Source organism: Phallusia mammillata, chromosome 1 (assembly GCF_965637545.1).
Source record: "Phallusia mammillata chromosome 1, kaPhaMamm4.hap1.1, whole genome shotgun sequence".
Classification (NCBI taxonomy): domain Eukaryota; kingdom Metazoa; phylum Chordata; class Ascidiacea; order Phlebobranchia; family Ascidiidae; genus Phallusia; species Phallusia mammillata.
In genome coordinates, this window is record NC_137252.1 from 28,876,836 (window position 1) to 28,893,476 (window position 16,641).

At 38.8% G+C, this 16,641-nt stretch overlaps 1 protein-coding gene across 1 annotated transcript; it reads left to right on the plus strand.

Moving 5' to 3' along the window:
* The first annotated feature begins 9,760 nt into the window (after positions 1 to 9,760).
* On the plus strand, positions 9,761 to 15,504 carry LOC145208852 (galanin receptor 2a-like). The gene is made up of 4 exons (XM_080079103.1): positions 9,761 to 10,364; positions 12,330 to 12,459; positions 13,169 to 13,384; positions 13,836 to 15,504. Exons 1-4 carry the CDS (start codon positions 9,904 to 9,906, stop codon positions 14,340 to 14,342), a joined length of 1,314 nt encoding a protein of 437 aa, XP_079935229.1. The 5' UTR covers positions 9,761 to 9,903; the 3' UTR covers positions 14,343 to 15,504.
* The last annotated feature ends 1,137 nt before the right edge of the window (positions 15,505 to 16,641 follow it).

Consider the following 16,641-nt stretch of genomic DNA (forward strand, 5'->3'; position numbering starts at 1 on the left):
ACCGCCATTGTCTTGTCACAAAGGCATTTCGAGAGATCGGGTCAAAATTTGTATGAACCCGAATTGGCGATCTATTGTGCCCTGAAAATGTCTTGGTCAAATAGGTTCGCCGCGTTCAAATACGTTCCAATACGTTCCAATTTGATCGCGCCAACGACCTAAAATCGCAGTAGCGATCTTTAATGTAAAATATATTATTGTAGTAAGGTGTGTGGGCATTAAAATTTACACATATATATGTTTTTAATTTGTGGCATCTAACGCACAAAAATGCGATTTCTGGTGTACTAATATTTGGGTAAACCAACAACGTAACAAATAACGGCACAAAACGCTTAACAAATGAAAAACCCGCTACCTGTTTTATTTTTCACCCAAACAAGTTTGTTATATATCTTATCAAATAAATACTGAAAGAGCAACTATCAAAAAAATGCTTCACATCAAATATTATCCAACAACACTGCAGCTTCTAACCTGACATACTAAAGCTGACAACTAAACCCAACACTTTAACTTCCTTCACCACCAACCGCACAACGCTCGCCTAAACTGCTCCACAAAGGTTACAAACTGCTCCAAGCGACGAAGAAGGGACACGACCACCAAATGTTACCGATCCGGCCAATTGAAAATGGATATAACCTCCTAAAAACTGTCGCCAAGGACCCGGTGCACGGGAACAAAAGACCCAAAGCAGCCGTAGCCTGTTTACGTAAATGCACCAGCGCAGAAAAATGTCCTTCCCACGACTATACAGTGAGGAGGGTGGCGGGTGGATAAAGTTGGGGGCGACAGGTGGCCAGGTTCGGGGTTGCTGTTGCCTTCACCCTCCGATTGTCCGCCTATTGTTTTCGCGACTGTTTTACGCGTGGCCTGGTATTGCATTGATTTTTTACCCAACCTGCTTAAAGGGTCACCGACTTTTGAGCGAGTGTCGCAGGTTATGCCTCTTGACCATAAGCGCTCAAAACACCAAGCAATTATGCTGTGCAATTTCTATGCTACAACCAGGCGGTTATGCGGTAATTGATTGCGATGGACAGCTATGAAAAACTCATGTTGACTATTGATGTACATCTATTGACACTTTCTTGTCTAACATGAACACATCTGTTGCACTAAGCACTTATCGTTATTCTGTGACCTTATTAAATATACATTATTCAAAGCTTAGCAATTAGGTGGGTGTTTGCGATTAAACGATACGAGTGTTTCAGCTTATACGTTACAATACGTTGCTGAATAATGCTTTAATACATTTGGACAAAAAGTCGTGGCTACAACAGGCATATACGACAATTCGAAGATGGTAAAGAGGTTACAGGAGATTGTAGTTCAGACATAATAACGTTTACTACCAGCTGTGCTATAGCATTCCCCATACCTGGTTCAATAAAACACACGCAATAAAGCGTATCCCACCAATAAAAAGCATCACCATCAATCAATAAAACCACCAGTAGCAATCGTTTACGTTAATGGCCCGATCAACCAGACAATTGGTTTCCAAACTGTTTAGTTGAGATCTATCGGCAGGAAAACTAGCGCAGTTTTCCGGCTTTGCGCACGTATTTTCACTGGCCGTGTCGCCGCTTCAGTGCAATGGTGCCTTCTGAAAGGCGCCCACGGTTCATTTGAAGCCAATAACAGTGACATCTACGAACGCTCTTAACTTGTTGCTGTCCATTTAGAATTGCTTTGACAGTGCAAACTTCCCGAACAAGGAAAACAAAAACAGTTTTTTCTGCAAAGTTTGAGTTTTGCGAAAATAGTTCGAAAAGCAAACTGCATGTTTCATACTAAAAGCAGAAATCCTAAAAATATCAACTACTTTGAAACGTATATATTAGGTGATCAGAAACAAATAAAACATTAAACGACGTTAACAAGCAGAATAAATTCCAGTTTACGCGGGAAACTGGTTAAACAAACTACTAATGTGTGTTTTAAATCTTTTCTAACTGTTCTCACTGTATTTATTAAAAAAAACTTACTGACTATTTAATCACCTTGCTGTTCCAATTCGAAAAATTCAATCCAAACATTTCGATCTGGGCCAACAGTAAGTGGAAAAATGTAACCAAACAAAACCGTCTTCGTGGACATTGTTTTGATACAAATTGAATTATTATATTTTATTTATCTGCGCACATAATCAAAACGCGCACATTGCGGATCAATAAAAACTTCTTTTCTACACTACAGCCTCAACGTTAAACGTCACTGGCCCACTGACCAAAAACCTGAATTCCTTTGCACACTGCTGTGTATATGCACCTTCTATTCTGCACCAACTACCGTGAGATGTCTTACGGCTTTAAGCAAGACGCTAAACCTCTACTTTGTAAATAAGTGTCCTGAGTATAAAGACACAAAACAACAACAAAAATTCACTCATTGTCTGTCAGTAGTGCATGGCGGTTCGGCTCATAATGTAAATAGACCCACACCCATACACGTGTTTTGTGCCTTATAGCTAATCATACTCGAGTAACGTCTTTGCTGCGAATATCTAAAAATTTTATGAAGACTGTATCGTCGTTGAAGACTAAATACTTTTAGCAAAAGATTACTTCCCATCAAAACAACAAAACTGCAAAGGAAATTTACCCATAAAAACCTGTAGCAAGCTTAAACTAATGCTGTAGGGTACTTTCTATTGCGATTTTTATCAATTTCAGCCCTTTGATTTTTTTTTTTTTTATCAATTTCAGCCCTTTGAGTTAAGAAACATGCAAAACTTGGTATTTTGTTAAAGCTTGGTATTCTAACTCCCTATTACCAAAAAGCAGTTGCAAAATTTCAACGAAGCTGTCAATGCATTTGCGAACACAAACACAACCCTAGTAGTAATGTTTCGACACAACACACAAGGGAGCGACTAAGTAGACCAAAACCGTGCGAGAACAGTGAACCTTAAAGGCTGTGGTCACCTTTAGTCATCACACACTAAGTAAAAGGCGAAGTTAAACTTGTGCACTGAGGAACTAATCTGGTGTGTTTGAACGACACCTGCGGGTTTAGATTGACATGAACGTTGTAGCAGAAGTTTATATGCGGATTTGCAAAAATGTCCACATTCTGGGAATCTAGCCACGTTTGTTGGTTTTTGGATTTGCAGGAGTGTTTGCATGAAACCCAAGAACGAAAATGCATTCCAGCGAGAATTCTGACAACTAAACCATTTTAAACGACCCTCTGTAAACTTTTAAATCGCCGTTCTGAACAGTAGCATCAAAGCAGCGTCAAAAGGTGCCGAAGCATTTCCCGTCCAATTTTTATTTCAGTGCAATTTATGTCTAGACTTAGAGATGAATTCTAACCTCGTATTTCCAAATCTCCTGTTTTGTCAAAAGCAAATTACCATTCTTTCTCGAATCTTATTATAATTTTGTCACTTCTTTCCTGCACGCTGAACATAATACAATTTCAATCCGAATTACTACATTCTTCGGTTCAAAACTAACACTTTTAGTTTGTGAAAATACCCACACTCGTTACTCGCATTTTACCATTATTATTTTCCAGACTCATAAAACATTTTCCGAAAACTACCTTCATTCGTCGTCACAAAAGGCCTCTGACGAAAACAATTCAATTTCCGTTTTCGATTGTGACGTCACAATTGTCGCGTAACACAGCCCAAGGTCAAGTCAATGGTCGCTGGCTCGTTTCATAATAACGTGTCGTCGTGCGTAACAACAATAATACGTGGGTTGTTGTATACAGAAAAAGTGACAGTGTGCACTTGAAAACCCACAACATTTCTTTAGGTTTTCAATCAGTCTTAGACGTGAATGTTTTTCAGTAGGCCTATACGTTTTTTTGGTGATTCAGGCAATTTTGTAACTCAGCATGAGTTAGAATGCCTTACTAACTGACTAAAACATATTTACACTTGTGAAACCCAATCAAGATTTTGCTTCCAAATTTACTTTGTTCAAAAAATATAAACGTTATCACTATAAGATCGCCATGATCGAACGTTTCAATATACCGTTACTGGTCCACGTAGCAAATTTTTGCAACGCTTTACACACATTACAGTATTGGGAATATTATTAAAGCCCAAAAATCGTAACAACATTTTAACAAAGGCAATCCATAAAAATGCTTTTAAATAGTCAACATTATCAGCTAGAACACACAAAGGTGGTAAACGTCGGAAAATTACATTTACAAAGGCCTCGTTATCACCGATCTCCTGCGCAGGAGGAGATGCTTTTATTGACCACTTGTATGTGGGACAGTGGTATTAGTGGGACCCAACATTTCAGCTTATCTCCGGGAAGAGGCTTTAAGCAAACAAAATGATTTTGGCGAGCGACTGAGATTTGTTCAAACAATATCGGTCGCACGGAAAGACCACAGGTCGGTTTTCGTGTATCGCCCTTTAGCCAAAGTCAATATTCGTCTTACATGGCTGCATGATTGCGTATTGTCCTGCCCGCGATGTACGAGTCCCCAAGCTGACGCGTTTTCAGCTTGACGTGGGATCGCGGCGTAAGTGACCCGTGTTTTATTAAAGCGCCCTTTGCTTGCTCAAGAGTGGTGCCTTGTTTTGAGAATCTGTCAACCAGGTGTTTGCTGTTGCAAGCGAACGCCTTGAATGCTGAAAAGTAATTCAGTTTGGCGCTTGGTATCAGGGTATAGGCACGGGTACAGAGATCTGCCCAGTGGCATGAAATTATGTCGCGTTGCTATGGTATGAATATTGTAAATGACTGCACGAAGCGAAATTTTATTGGGGTTTTCTGTTCAACCTTGCAAGTCTAAACAAATGACAACTTTGAATTAGCTGTCGCAAAAGCAAGCAAAGCAAACGTTAATGCTGTCAACTCTATTAAAACTACTAAACAACGTTTAAAATAGCTCAACCACCCACATTGCGTTTCATTATGCTGTACCCTGGTTTCAAAATAGCTTTAACCTTATTTAAATAGATACATAATTCAATTTTGCAAATGTCTCAAACAGGATCTCTGTTTTTCTAACAAATCGCTAAGCGGGCTTCACTAAGTCAACTGTAAACCTCACCGGTCATTATAATGGAGGCCCATCCTGTTTTCATGGCAATTTGACAGCGAAATGGCCCTAGTGAGTCAGATGCCACAAAATCGACACGCTTTAAGCTATAAATACTCGCCAATCGTTAAAGAGAGTTTTTCGTTGAACCTTGTGCCAAAATTGCATTCCTAATAGCAAGTTGTATGCTTACTATTAAAGCAGCTAAACCCAACGTTCTGGTACGCCTGTTTCACTAACTTACTAATATTTGTGGCCTTGGACTGTGACTACACTTTAAGAGGAGTTTCAAATCGAATTTTATCGATCAATAAGTTTAAATCGAAGAGTCGCATTCGGGATCTACGAAAGATAATAAAATGCAACCAATCGAACGCAAGTTTGTGGCGGAAATCGATTAGACGCTCTGGGATTTTGGATGCTCAATGCTGGCGCCTTCAAGTAGTTCAAAAATGTACGTTTCTAAACTGAATACAAAAGACACAACCATTCTGTGCAACAACAATTATTGCTGTGCAAGCTGTTACGACAAAAGGATAACAAGATGCAAGCCTTAATTCTGCAGCCTGAATTCATTTCCGACAAAACCTATACCCGCTCTCATGAAATATTTAATGTTAGAAATTGGTCGCCGCCGAGCATGCAAGTATTACCTCCCCCGCAACATCAAACATGGACTTCTAAATCCTGACGACCGACAACTCAGTTTTTAATGAAACTACAATTGATCCGAAATTCCTTGACTAACATATAGTCTTCGCTGTAGAAGCGCCGTAAATACTGCACGCCTCTTGTTGCCGAGTCGTAGTATATCATTTCATTCGGACAGCGACAAAAATCACCACGTAAGAAAAAAGCAGGGCAAACGTATTTACCTGAGACCTGTATCGCCCAAAAATCAGCAGTTACGCATCTAAGTTAAACACACTGACAACAATAACGGTCGTCTTACGCGCCGTATATTGTTTGTTGTGATAACAGTGATAGTAGCTATCCCAGCGACATTTCGATCGCCTTCCCTCGACTGAGCCAATTTTTGCGTGCAATGTTCGCCGACGAATTGAGTTGTGACGAATGATGGATCCCGCGACTGCCTGTGTGACGACACAATGAGTTTACCCAAGCGTGTAAGGCTATTTGTTATAGTCGCTGCCCGTTCGTTCAACATTTTACCGGCAGACACAGTACAATACTAAGTAATACCAAACAAGGTCTGTCGTTTGACTGTAAACTAGAAATTTTTAAAACCTACAGAAAACTTTAACCAGCAGCACATTAAAAACTGCTACCCATTCTTGACACTGCCCACGCATTGCTACCTTTGCATTGACAACATCTAAATGCGCTTGTCATTTAACTTGCCGACTGTCTGTAAACACTAATGACTGCAATTATCCCATGGCATACACTTTTTTTTACGTTCGGAGTATGATTACATCTGAACACATGCTTCGCATTCTGGTTTTATATCATGTGATTCAGCTAACAAATAGTATTATCTGATGCAAAAGCTTTTTCAAACCAAGTTAAAACAATCAAACAATCTACAAATCTGAAAAAAAAATCTGTACGAAATCTGACTGATCATCCATGACACTGTGCTGTCAATTCACAGTGGATATACACATTCATGTCTGCGACTTTTCTCACCTCCAGGGCCCAGCTACTTTGGAGACCATTTAGCTATGATCGGCTACGCTTAACTTGTAATCAGGCATGCAGCACAGCTGTAAATGCAATTCACACAACTGAGTACCACGTTCTGTGTCGTCACAATTGGGTCTTTGCTGGCATTCGAAGACCTGGCTTTAACCTCATCTGACTGCGCAAGTTGTTCAATAGGGTGGTTTTATTGGCGAATTCCAAACGTCCGGCTTTTTTTGGGCGCTATGTAATTGCAGCCACTTGAGTGTTGCGAAAATTGACAGTGTCGTCCGCAAGTAAACACACTTAAGTACCACTTTAAGTGTACGCGAGCATTTGAGTTTAGCATAGGAATGCTGCAGCTTTGCTATTCCGAGGTGCACAATGTCACAAAACATTTATCATTTGTTGCGAGTCATTTTCCATGCTGTGCAGTGACATAGATTTATTGCAAGCCCGAAGTGTACAATGATAGTGTGAACGTTTTTGCTGTGTTTTCTTTGTTGTTCCTTTTATTGTGAACCAAATTAGAAACATATCCGCGACTTTACCTGGCCATTTAGTAAGCACATACAACAAGCGCTGGTATAGGTAAAAAAGTAACAACTAATCACATGGATGTTAAAATATTAATCTTGTTTAATTAAACTCCAGCTAAATTCACCATCAAATGAAGTCAAGTCTAGCCAAGTACAGTCGGTTGCACATAACAGTGGTTAAAACCGCAGGTTCTGCTGCACAAGTGAAATACGCTTAAACGGAAACAGCGTAGCGGTTCCCCGGAACGTTTCCTGCGATCCAATAGACAAATTCGAATGTCCCGAGGACAGTCATTGGTGACATTGGAATGGTGGTCCGAGATTTACCATCGAGCATCTCCTCCCCTGCTTTCGGGAGATCGATGGCAGGATCGCACTTTTTCGTCCCGATTCGCTGATCTGAAAGGACCAAATCCTACCGCAGTTTTTTTGTGCTAGCCAATATGATTTGGACTATTAGTAAAAAATACAAAATGCGTTTTTCGTTTCTTTGTCTAAAAACAAGGTAATTTTTCATATTGTGAAACATGTTGTGAAAGTCCCAAAAGGATAACTGCCATCTGATGCAGGCCTGTTGTGAAAAACAGTTGTTAACAAATATCAAAATCTCACCGCCTCCACAAACGAACAAGTGCCGGGAAGAAATGGGCAGATCAGGTGCTTTGAACCATGGATTTCTAACCAGCATGCAGTAAGAAAGAGATGCCCCACAAAATATTTTTTTAGAACTCAAACAGCTTGTAGAATGTAGATCATGTCACAGGACCTGACGACAAAAGTCGGGTGTGCGTTTAATCTCTAGCGCTGCCAGTGGTTTATATCGCACTAAATCAGTGGTTCTCAACCCGTGGTATTCGTACCACTAGTGGTATCCTGGAGCTTTTCATAAGATACACGAGTAGATTTCGCGCATACTTAATTGAAGTCAGATCAACAATTCCAACTCAACTGATCCAACTAATCAGCCCTGGTTTTTGGGTGAAACTCATGTCTTGTACATTCTATAAAAATTGCTAACCTCGCTGGTTTCAGAAATATGAGTCAAGAAGGAATACCCTTTTTTCTTGGGCAACCCATTTAAACAGGGTTGTAAGCGATGATAAAAAAACCGTTTAGGTGGAACGCGACCAGTATGAGGTTGAGATCCACTGCACTAAAGGATACATGCCTTTATTGGCGCTTCTTAATAATATCATAAAAGGCCTTTAAATCCACAAAACTATGACTTTTTTAATTTTTTTGATTTTTTTCTGAGGCGAGTAATTCAAATTGTCGTTTTGCCGTTTCAGTTGGCATTTAGCGATTGACGAATGAACTGTCATTTAGCGTTGTTACTGCATAGGTTGGGGTAATTATTGATTTTTCGTCACCACTTCTCATGATCAAGAAACGCACACCGAATCAAGCCTCATTCTTAAAACTGGTTTAATTTTGTAAAATGAACTTTATCGACCGGACGTAATCTTGTACAATTGTGCCTATTGTCGATTCATTATTATGTTTGGTGTCATAATTGTTTGTACAAATGTGTTGTTATAGGGACATTGAGTTGTGCATGGGCAAGTCGCCTAACTCAATATTTTAGTAGAGGCCAAAATTTTTAGAAGGACCAAAAATGTTGTGACTTTGTGCAAGTTGGATTAAAAAACACCGAGCTATCAACGTGTTTTTATTTATAATTTTTCCTGGAGTGGGGGTATTGCCCCTAGAGGCGATTTGCAACGATCATAATGCGTACCAGAAATTGGGACTTAAACTCGACCCGAATCTGAAAGTGTAGGGATCTTAAATCCAAACAATTTTAAAATATAGTCCAAATTTGGCCGATTTTTTCCTTATGAGGGGGGGGGGGGCAATGTAGTGGAAATTTCGACGCAAATGTGACTGGGTGTCAATTTAGTCCTGAATTTAACCCGTTTTGTTCATCCTCATCCTTAAGCCCGAACCCGTCCGGCTAACAACACTGAAGTTATACATCTTCTGCGACTAACTTTCCTCTAGTTATTTGCCCCTATGGGGTTGAGGTAATTTATTAACCCTCTGAACTAATTTAGTTGGTCTCTTCTTCATGACAGAGCCACAGCCTGAAGAAAGAATGGCTATAATTTGAAAGGTTGCAATTTTGCGCTTGGATAAAGACTGCGTATAATAGCCAGACATTGGAAGGGACAGAGGCTCAGAGTGTTGCAATTACTTCGATTGATCATCTTGCGGTTTAGGCAGCTTTTCTTACTGTCGAGTGATGTCTGTATCGATTTTTGACATGTTTTGATCTCTGTGTTAAGAGCTTAAAAAAGGCAAAACGCCTGATTGGAGATGCACTAATACGAGAGACTCAAAGAGTTATCGTGTGTCATTTGAGGAGTGGATGCAAATGAAAGTTGCAAGCCTAAACTTTATGAAGTGTTACAATAAAATCTTAAAGTATTTTATTTACTTGGCAATGGTTTCTAATTTATATCATGAATTTTAGTCAGTGGTAGAACTATCACACATTGTTAAAAGTTTTCATGTTCTTTTTTTCCCAAGAGATTTTTTAGTTTAAAAATTTTAAAAAGATTTACTTCAGTTTTATAGTTCTGCACAGACATTCTGAAACGATTGAATTTTGATTCGTGGGCCGATCGCCTGCTTTACAACATTGATCGCAATCAAAATTTAATCTGCCATTGACAGTACAATTTAAGCAGATATGACTGTGCATTTTGGCTTTTCAAATCAAACAACAATCAAAGACAATTCTTCAGCATTTTATTCAACCATCGTCACCCCAATCTCTGACGACAACTTAACAACGTACGCTTCCAACTTTACACCAGTGGACGATGGTTCAGCCCGACTCGTCGCCGTCCTTGTTCCTGTTGTTTTTGGGGTGATCTTCTGCGTAGGCTGCATTGCTAACATTGCTGTCCTGGTGGTCAACTTTGTAACCTACCAGCATCAGAACAGAGGGATTCGGGTGACAAACACATTTATTCTGAACTTGGCCATTGCCGATCTACTTTTCCTGATTTTTTGCGTGCCCTTTCAAGCGACAATTTACAGCATGGACCGTTGGCCTTTCGGCGCTTTCATGTGCGTTTTTGGTGAGGTTTGCCAGCAAGTTGCCATGTTGGCCAGCATATACACACTTGTGGCGTTGTCACTTGACAGGTAATTACCATTACTGTCTTTCTTTGTCAGTTGTTTGGCAAATGTTAATTCTGTGATTAAAGGTTCAATTGGTTTAATTCCTAAAGTAAGTTGAAAGCTAAAGATATTTGCTACATTTTTTTATATTTCAGAAAAACAAAGGTAAAAACCTGCGACAATGAAAGCTCGTATACGTAAAGGCTAATTATTACCGTTGATATATATTTGACCTTTAAGGTTAATTTTTTTTTTCTATTAGAATTTCAAAAACTCTTGTACTATAAGAGTGTGAAAAAGAATGTAAAAGCCTTTTATCGCAAAGATAAAAACGAGATGCGTGAGTCGTGTAGTCCAAATGCACAACGTACAAAATTGCGGCATTGAAGTTGGCAGAATAGGACCACCATGGTCCCATCAGTAGAAATATTTAATGATGAGTGAATGTGCCATGCATCATTTATGGAGCACATTGGTAGATAATTAGATATTTCAGAATTTGTCATTTTAAAAGACGCGTAGGAACTTTTAGGGCAGGGGTTCTTAACCTGGGGTGCACGCACCCCCAAGGGGTGCGGTAACTGTTCCTAGGGGGTGCAGGGATGCTGAATCATTAAGGTTGGTTAGGTCTATTCTATTTAAGCAATCACAGAAGGGGGAGCGAAAATTGGTTAGTGATTTGCAAGGGGGTGCGAAAATTGGTTGGTGATTTGAAAGGGGTGCAGCAAGGAAAAAAGGTTAAGAACCACTGTTTTAGGGGCACTACAGCTGTATATGCGTGAGTACGAACGTCGCTATCTTTCATATCACAAAGCGTTTTTTAAACAATTTACCATACCTCTTAATTTCGTAGTTAACATTGTTAAATGCACAAACAAATCAATGCCACTTCTGGGCATTTTTGTTACCCTTCTTAGACCTTTTACCGACAGCACTACGCGGGATTTAGGGAGTTTTTGTTCTGCCACTTTTCTCTCTTTTACATATGAGAACATTTAACCTTTTTGCGGGAAATTGGGCTTGAGCATAAAGTCAAAATACACACGAGATTATCAATTATTTATTAGGCTCTGTGTATCACGGTCCTTAAGGGACTATGACGTGTTTTTAACTGAAGTTGATACTGACGCAAAAATTGGTTTTAATCATGGATTAGAACCAAGATTGCAAACGAATTGCTTAAATATTTTCACATTGGTTCAATCGGAGGTAAATGCGCAAAGCCAAAATATAAAATAGAATTTTGTTGACAAAATTACAGTTTACGTTTTCAGAAAAACAATTACATGTGCATTTGCTTACATTGCGTACAAAACATTATTGTTGTCGGTAAGCCAAAAGCATACTTTGAATTACAAGACGTAAATAACTTAAATTTTGTGCATTTTAGTCTATTAATGTTTTACGTGTTATAAAAAAGCAAATTATTGTTTTACCCGGCTCCACTGGCCAGTCGTATCCATCGAATTAGAAATTTAGGACCCTAAATGTACTGAGTCGTATGGTCCAAATCCCCAACGGCTTCTTGTGGCCTCATATTAAATCCAGTTTATGTTAGGTGTATCTGACAGTCAAAGTTGTCTGAGCAATCAATACAGCTGCTCCCACAATCCAGCCGTTGTTCGTTTCTTAATCTTTGGTGATGCAAAGAACCTAATAGGCTTTAAGCACTGGGATGACTATTAGATTGCCATTTGAACTTTTTGATTAACTTAATATCATTTCTAATTGTTTGATTTAACTTTTTGCAATCGTTTTGTGATTTTATTTATTGTACAAGCTTTGATCGATTTTGCATGCGCAACCTTTTGGGGGTAATTTGAGCCGCTCAATAACACAAGTCTTGCTCTGTTGTGTAAATGGTATCTATCTTTGAAAGGCTTATCTTTAATACATTTTTATAAAAACGCTTATATCGAAACGCTTTTAAATATGCTGTGCAGCCATGTCAAGTTTATCTTAGCTCTTGCAAAAGTTTCGTTTCTCCAGGTTTTTCGCTGTGGTCTACGCAACTTCGGCCAAGCAGATTAGAACTCCAAGTAACGTGGCACGATGTCTGGTAGTGATTTGGACAGCTGCTCTTGCACTGGGCGTTCCTTCTGTTGCAACCAAAACAAGGGTAAGCTTTTTTACTGCCTGTCCCCGCCTGTACAAACTCAAACATAATACCAGCTGTCAAAGACTTAGATTCGTGACTGATGATCATGTGACTCTTTATTGGTGTAACAAAGTGCGCCGACGGTTTAAAATATTGTGTTGCCAAAAGTATCAGTAAGTAGAGTTGTTACAGGTTAATGCAGTGGTTCATAAATATTTTTGCGTTCGTAGCTCTTGTCTGAAATGACTGACAAAACTTAATGACAGTATTTGTGAAGAATTTTGGCAGCCTTTTTACCTATTTACTGGCACAGTTGCGAAAATGTTCAGCAAGAAACATTTTCACCATGTTGTTTGTCACACATTTGCAGACAGTATATTCTCTTACTGTATGCATTTCATAATTGCTTTGTTCGATCCAGGGTTTGTCCACATACGTTGTAATAACCAGCATACAATGTTGTCTGTCGTGTTTCCTCAGTTGTCATGTACAGCATGCTTGAATATTGTCTTTCAGTCTTAGATGTTGTCAATCCATTTTAGCTTCAATACCTCAGGAACTTTTATGTTGAAATCCATTTTAGTTTCCGTACCTCAGGAAGTTCAAATTTGCTGCTCTTCACCTTGCTGAACGCAAAGTCTGTTTTAATTAAAAAGTTAATAAAATACGTTTTGCCTTTTAGTTGTTTTCAGTTTTGTATACATTTGTTGTACTTAAACCCTTACCACAGGTAAACTTTAATGGCCGTCTCATTTGCGCCACCTACTGGTTCGGTTTCTACCACGAGCTCGTCTTCACATGTGGTTACGTCACCCCCCTCGTGATCATCGTCATGTGTTACGTAGCAGTCCTTCACGCTTTGCAACTCTCGGCGCGCCGAAACCACGTGCTTGGAAAAGCCTCGAAGAAGAAGAACCGGAGAATAACAAGGATCGTCGTTGTTCTTGTAAGTTCCATAAAAAACATTGGATTTTCGGACAACAAAGTGTTTTCTCATTTGTTGAAGATAAAAACCAAGGTTACGCCAGCCCCGATAAAACTGCGTTGACCAATCAATCGACAGATTTCTGTTATCCAAGAATATTTAGAATTTTGCAGGGTACAGCCAATTTAAACTGGGATCAAAATATGTTAAAACAGAAACGATGGGATAAATACCGCGGCGTCTTATTTTATTCACAAAACCTGCTTACAGCGGCCAACTGTTCTTTTTTATTGCGTAACAATATAACATGCTACAATAAGAGTGTTCCCGGTTTCAAGGGTACAGTTTTCCTTTGTTTTTTTGTTGCTTATCATAATTGTGCTTATCAAAATGGTTCAAACTTTGTGCCTAAGAATTTTTTTTGAACCTTTTCTCTCCAAACTAAAGCAAGTAAAATTTATTTTTATCTCAGGTGGTGGTGTTTGCTCTAAGCTGGTTTCCTCATCATTTACTTCTGCTCTGGGTGAAATTGGGAGATTTCCCCTTTAACCACTTCACCTTCGTTTTGCGAGTCGTAGCCCACTGTCTCTCGTACGCCAACTCGTGTCTGAATCCGCTCATCTACGGGTTCGTGTCGGCCAACTTCCGACGGGACTTCGTCCGATGTTACATTTCCCGCTACAGTGCTATGCGAACCAACGTTAGTAGGGTGTCGGCCCGTATTTCGACGAACCTAACCCGCGCTACACATCAAGAGATTCGAGGAGTTGTGTTAAGGCCTCGCGCACCCACCACCTTTGAATCTCCTGAGAACACGACCAAGGTGAAGTTGGCTAACAGGGAAATTGGTCGCTGCTGTATCTCATCACCCATCAAGGAGCTCCAGCTTGAAGGTAGTGACCCAGAGGCATCGTTGGAAAATATTCAGAATTTCGCACAGGTGACTGATTCAAAGGAGATTGCACAATCTTACCTCTAAACGGAAAAGTGAATGCGCAACTTAAAAGATTTCTACCCGTTGGTGTTTACCTTGAAGCGATTCTAAGTAGTCGAAAAGTCCCGAAAGTGGAAAAAAACTATTAACAATTAATATTGTATCATACAAAAAGCATTAACTATGAATTCATGTCCTGGTGTATCTTCCCACGCGTAAAGTGTACCAAACAAGATTTTTGACATTACACGGCAGCCCATGTATCTTTGTCGTTATTTGGCCAGACATAAAATCAGAGTTTTTAGAAGCGAAAGAGCAATTTTATTGATCTAATTGTTATTTTGATTTACTTATCCAAAGTAATTATTTTACAATGTTGAGAAGCAGTAGTTGGATATCCTTGTAACTTATTACTAATAAGAACACAATTACCATGAAAGTCGAACACAAGTTTTATTTATTATTCGGCCGTTACCATAAAAGTATTGTCTTGAATGCGTTGTAAACCACTTTCATGGCAATTTTGTTTTTGGTTGAACTGCATTTCAAGTGTCATTTTATGCCCAACTCAGTATGACGACAAATAAGTATAATGTGTGCTACACCTGTTTATGACAAAGGAGACTTATGTTGTTCGTGATCAAGTTTGCTTCACTTACAAAGTTAATAATTCAACAAGAAAAAAAGAAGATAACACTGTAAAGTGTTTTTCTTTGTGTGCACTACTAGACCAATATATCAACACAAGTACGTAATCTTTGAAATTGTAATTACCAAAAGAGATATTTAATTGGATTAATAAATAAGTTATATTTAGGAACACAGCGTTTTGATTGGTTTCAGTGATCGATAAATGATGATCGAAAAGTCATTTTCTCTTCTATTATTATTATTGGCAAAGCGTACGAGAAAAACAACTTCCGCTTTTGTTTGTTTGTTTTTTTCTCTGTGTTTTGCTTTCATTCGCGTTTAACTGTGACCGAACTGATCGTCCAATGTTATTATCACGAATCCTTGTTTAGATTTAATAATTAGCATTTGTTACCGCATTATGGATCTCTCTCCCCATTATGGAGGAGAACAATTATAAATGGCCATGTTATCGTATTAATTTTGTTCAAAATGATATATGTGATGAGAAATAGACATTTTTGGGTAAATTATATAAAAACACGCATCACAAATAAAAGGTGAATGGCACTGCTCATTATTTACTCACACTCATGTCGGCTTCCTTCGCAAAACAAGTCAACGGAAAATCCTAAGCAAACATCACCTGGTTTCCCTACAAGCAGTAAACGTCCGACTATTATTTGCTTTAGAGTCCAGTCATATAGCCCAATGGCTTTATCGTCGAATCACATTGTTTACATTGCCTAATAACAGGCGTGGTTTGACTGTAAAATGTATGTTGGTTAAAATTCTAAAACGTGTTTATAGATGAAATTGTAAAATTGTAGAGGAAAGCAAAACCAATACGTCACTAGGTGTTGATCTGGGCAAAAAATATGGTATCATTTTGCTTGAGCGTTAAAGGTTGACACTCGCTATGTTTCAATCCGTTTGAAAGCTTAAGAACACTTTTTTATGTCTTTCTCGCTGCAAATTCTTTTTTGTGGTTTTGATTATCATTTTCTGTTTAAACCAGTGGTTCCCAACCGGGGAGGAATTCCTCCCTAGGGAGGAATTTTATCAGGGGAGGAAGGGGGAGGAATTTCATAAAAAACTGTAAAAAAATTCCATTGAAAATGTTACAGAATGATTTTGTACATACATTATTATGTCCATTACTATTTCAAGTTGCTATAATTTTTTACGTTATATTTGTTTTTCGTTTTATGGGGAGGAATGAATAGTTCGAAAATCGGCAAAGGGGGGAATGTAACAAAAAAGGTTGGGAACCACTGGTTTAAACTAAGGTTTGTAATTATTGCGATCTAGGTTAACGCACAAAATCACGTAAAGCATGTTTGTAGTGGGCACCCAGTGGTGCAACCCGTAATAATGAAAATTACTTTGATAAGTTTGCATGGTTTATATCTTTATGAATATTATCTCCTTTTGTGGTTACGCAATTTGGTTTCCGACAAATGAAATGGATAAATAATTTAGGAACTGGTGCGTCGCAAACAAACAGAGCAAAATTTCATTCCCGGTATTTCCCTGTCCATTAGGTTTGCAAATGGATAGAAACTGTTTTGAAAAAATCTTTGCAAGAATAAATTTTTTTCGTATGCATCTTTAAGTTTAAATACACCACCTTGAGCGCTTGTGCAATTGTTAAGGGTTTGAAAACAACGGCCGCTATATAAGCCTAAACAAAAAGTCGTGACGGTTTCATGTC

Bases quoted from the DNA above. Each gene is read 5' to 3' on its own strand.
- LOC145208852 (XM_080079103.1), top strand. From the start codon at position 9,904: ATGACTGTGCATTTTGGCTTTTCAAATCAAACAACAATCAAAGACAAT. The intron at 10,365-12,329 runs GTAATTACCATT...TCGTTTCTCCAG, and splicing joins GTGGCGTTGTCACTTGACAG to GTTTTTCGCTGTGGTCTACG. The intron at 13,385-13,835 runs GTAAGTTCCATA...TTTTTATCTCAG, and splicing joins CAAGGATCGTCGTTGTTCTT to GTGGTGGTGTTTGCTCTAAG.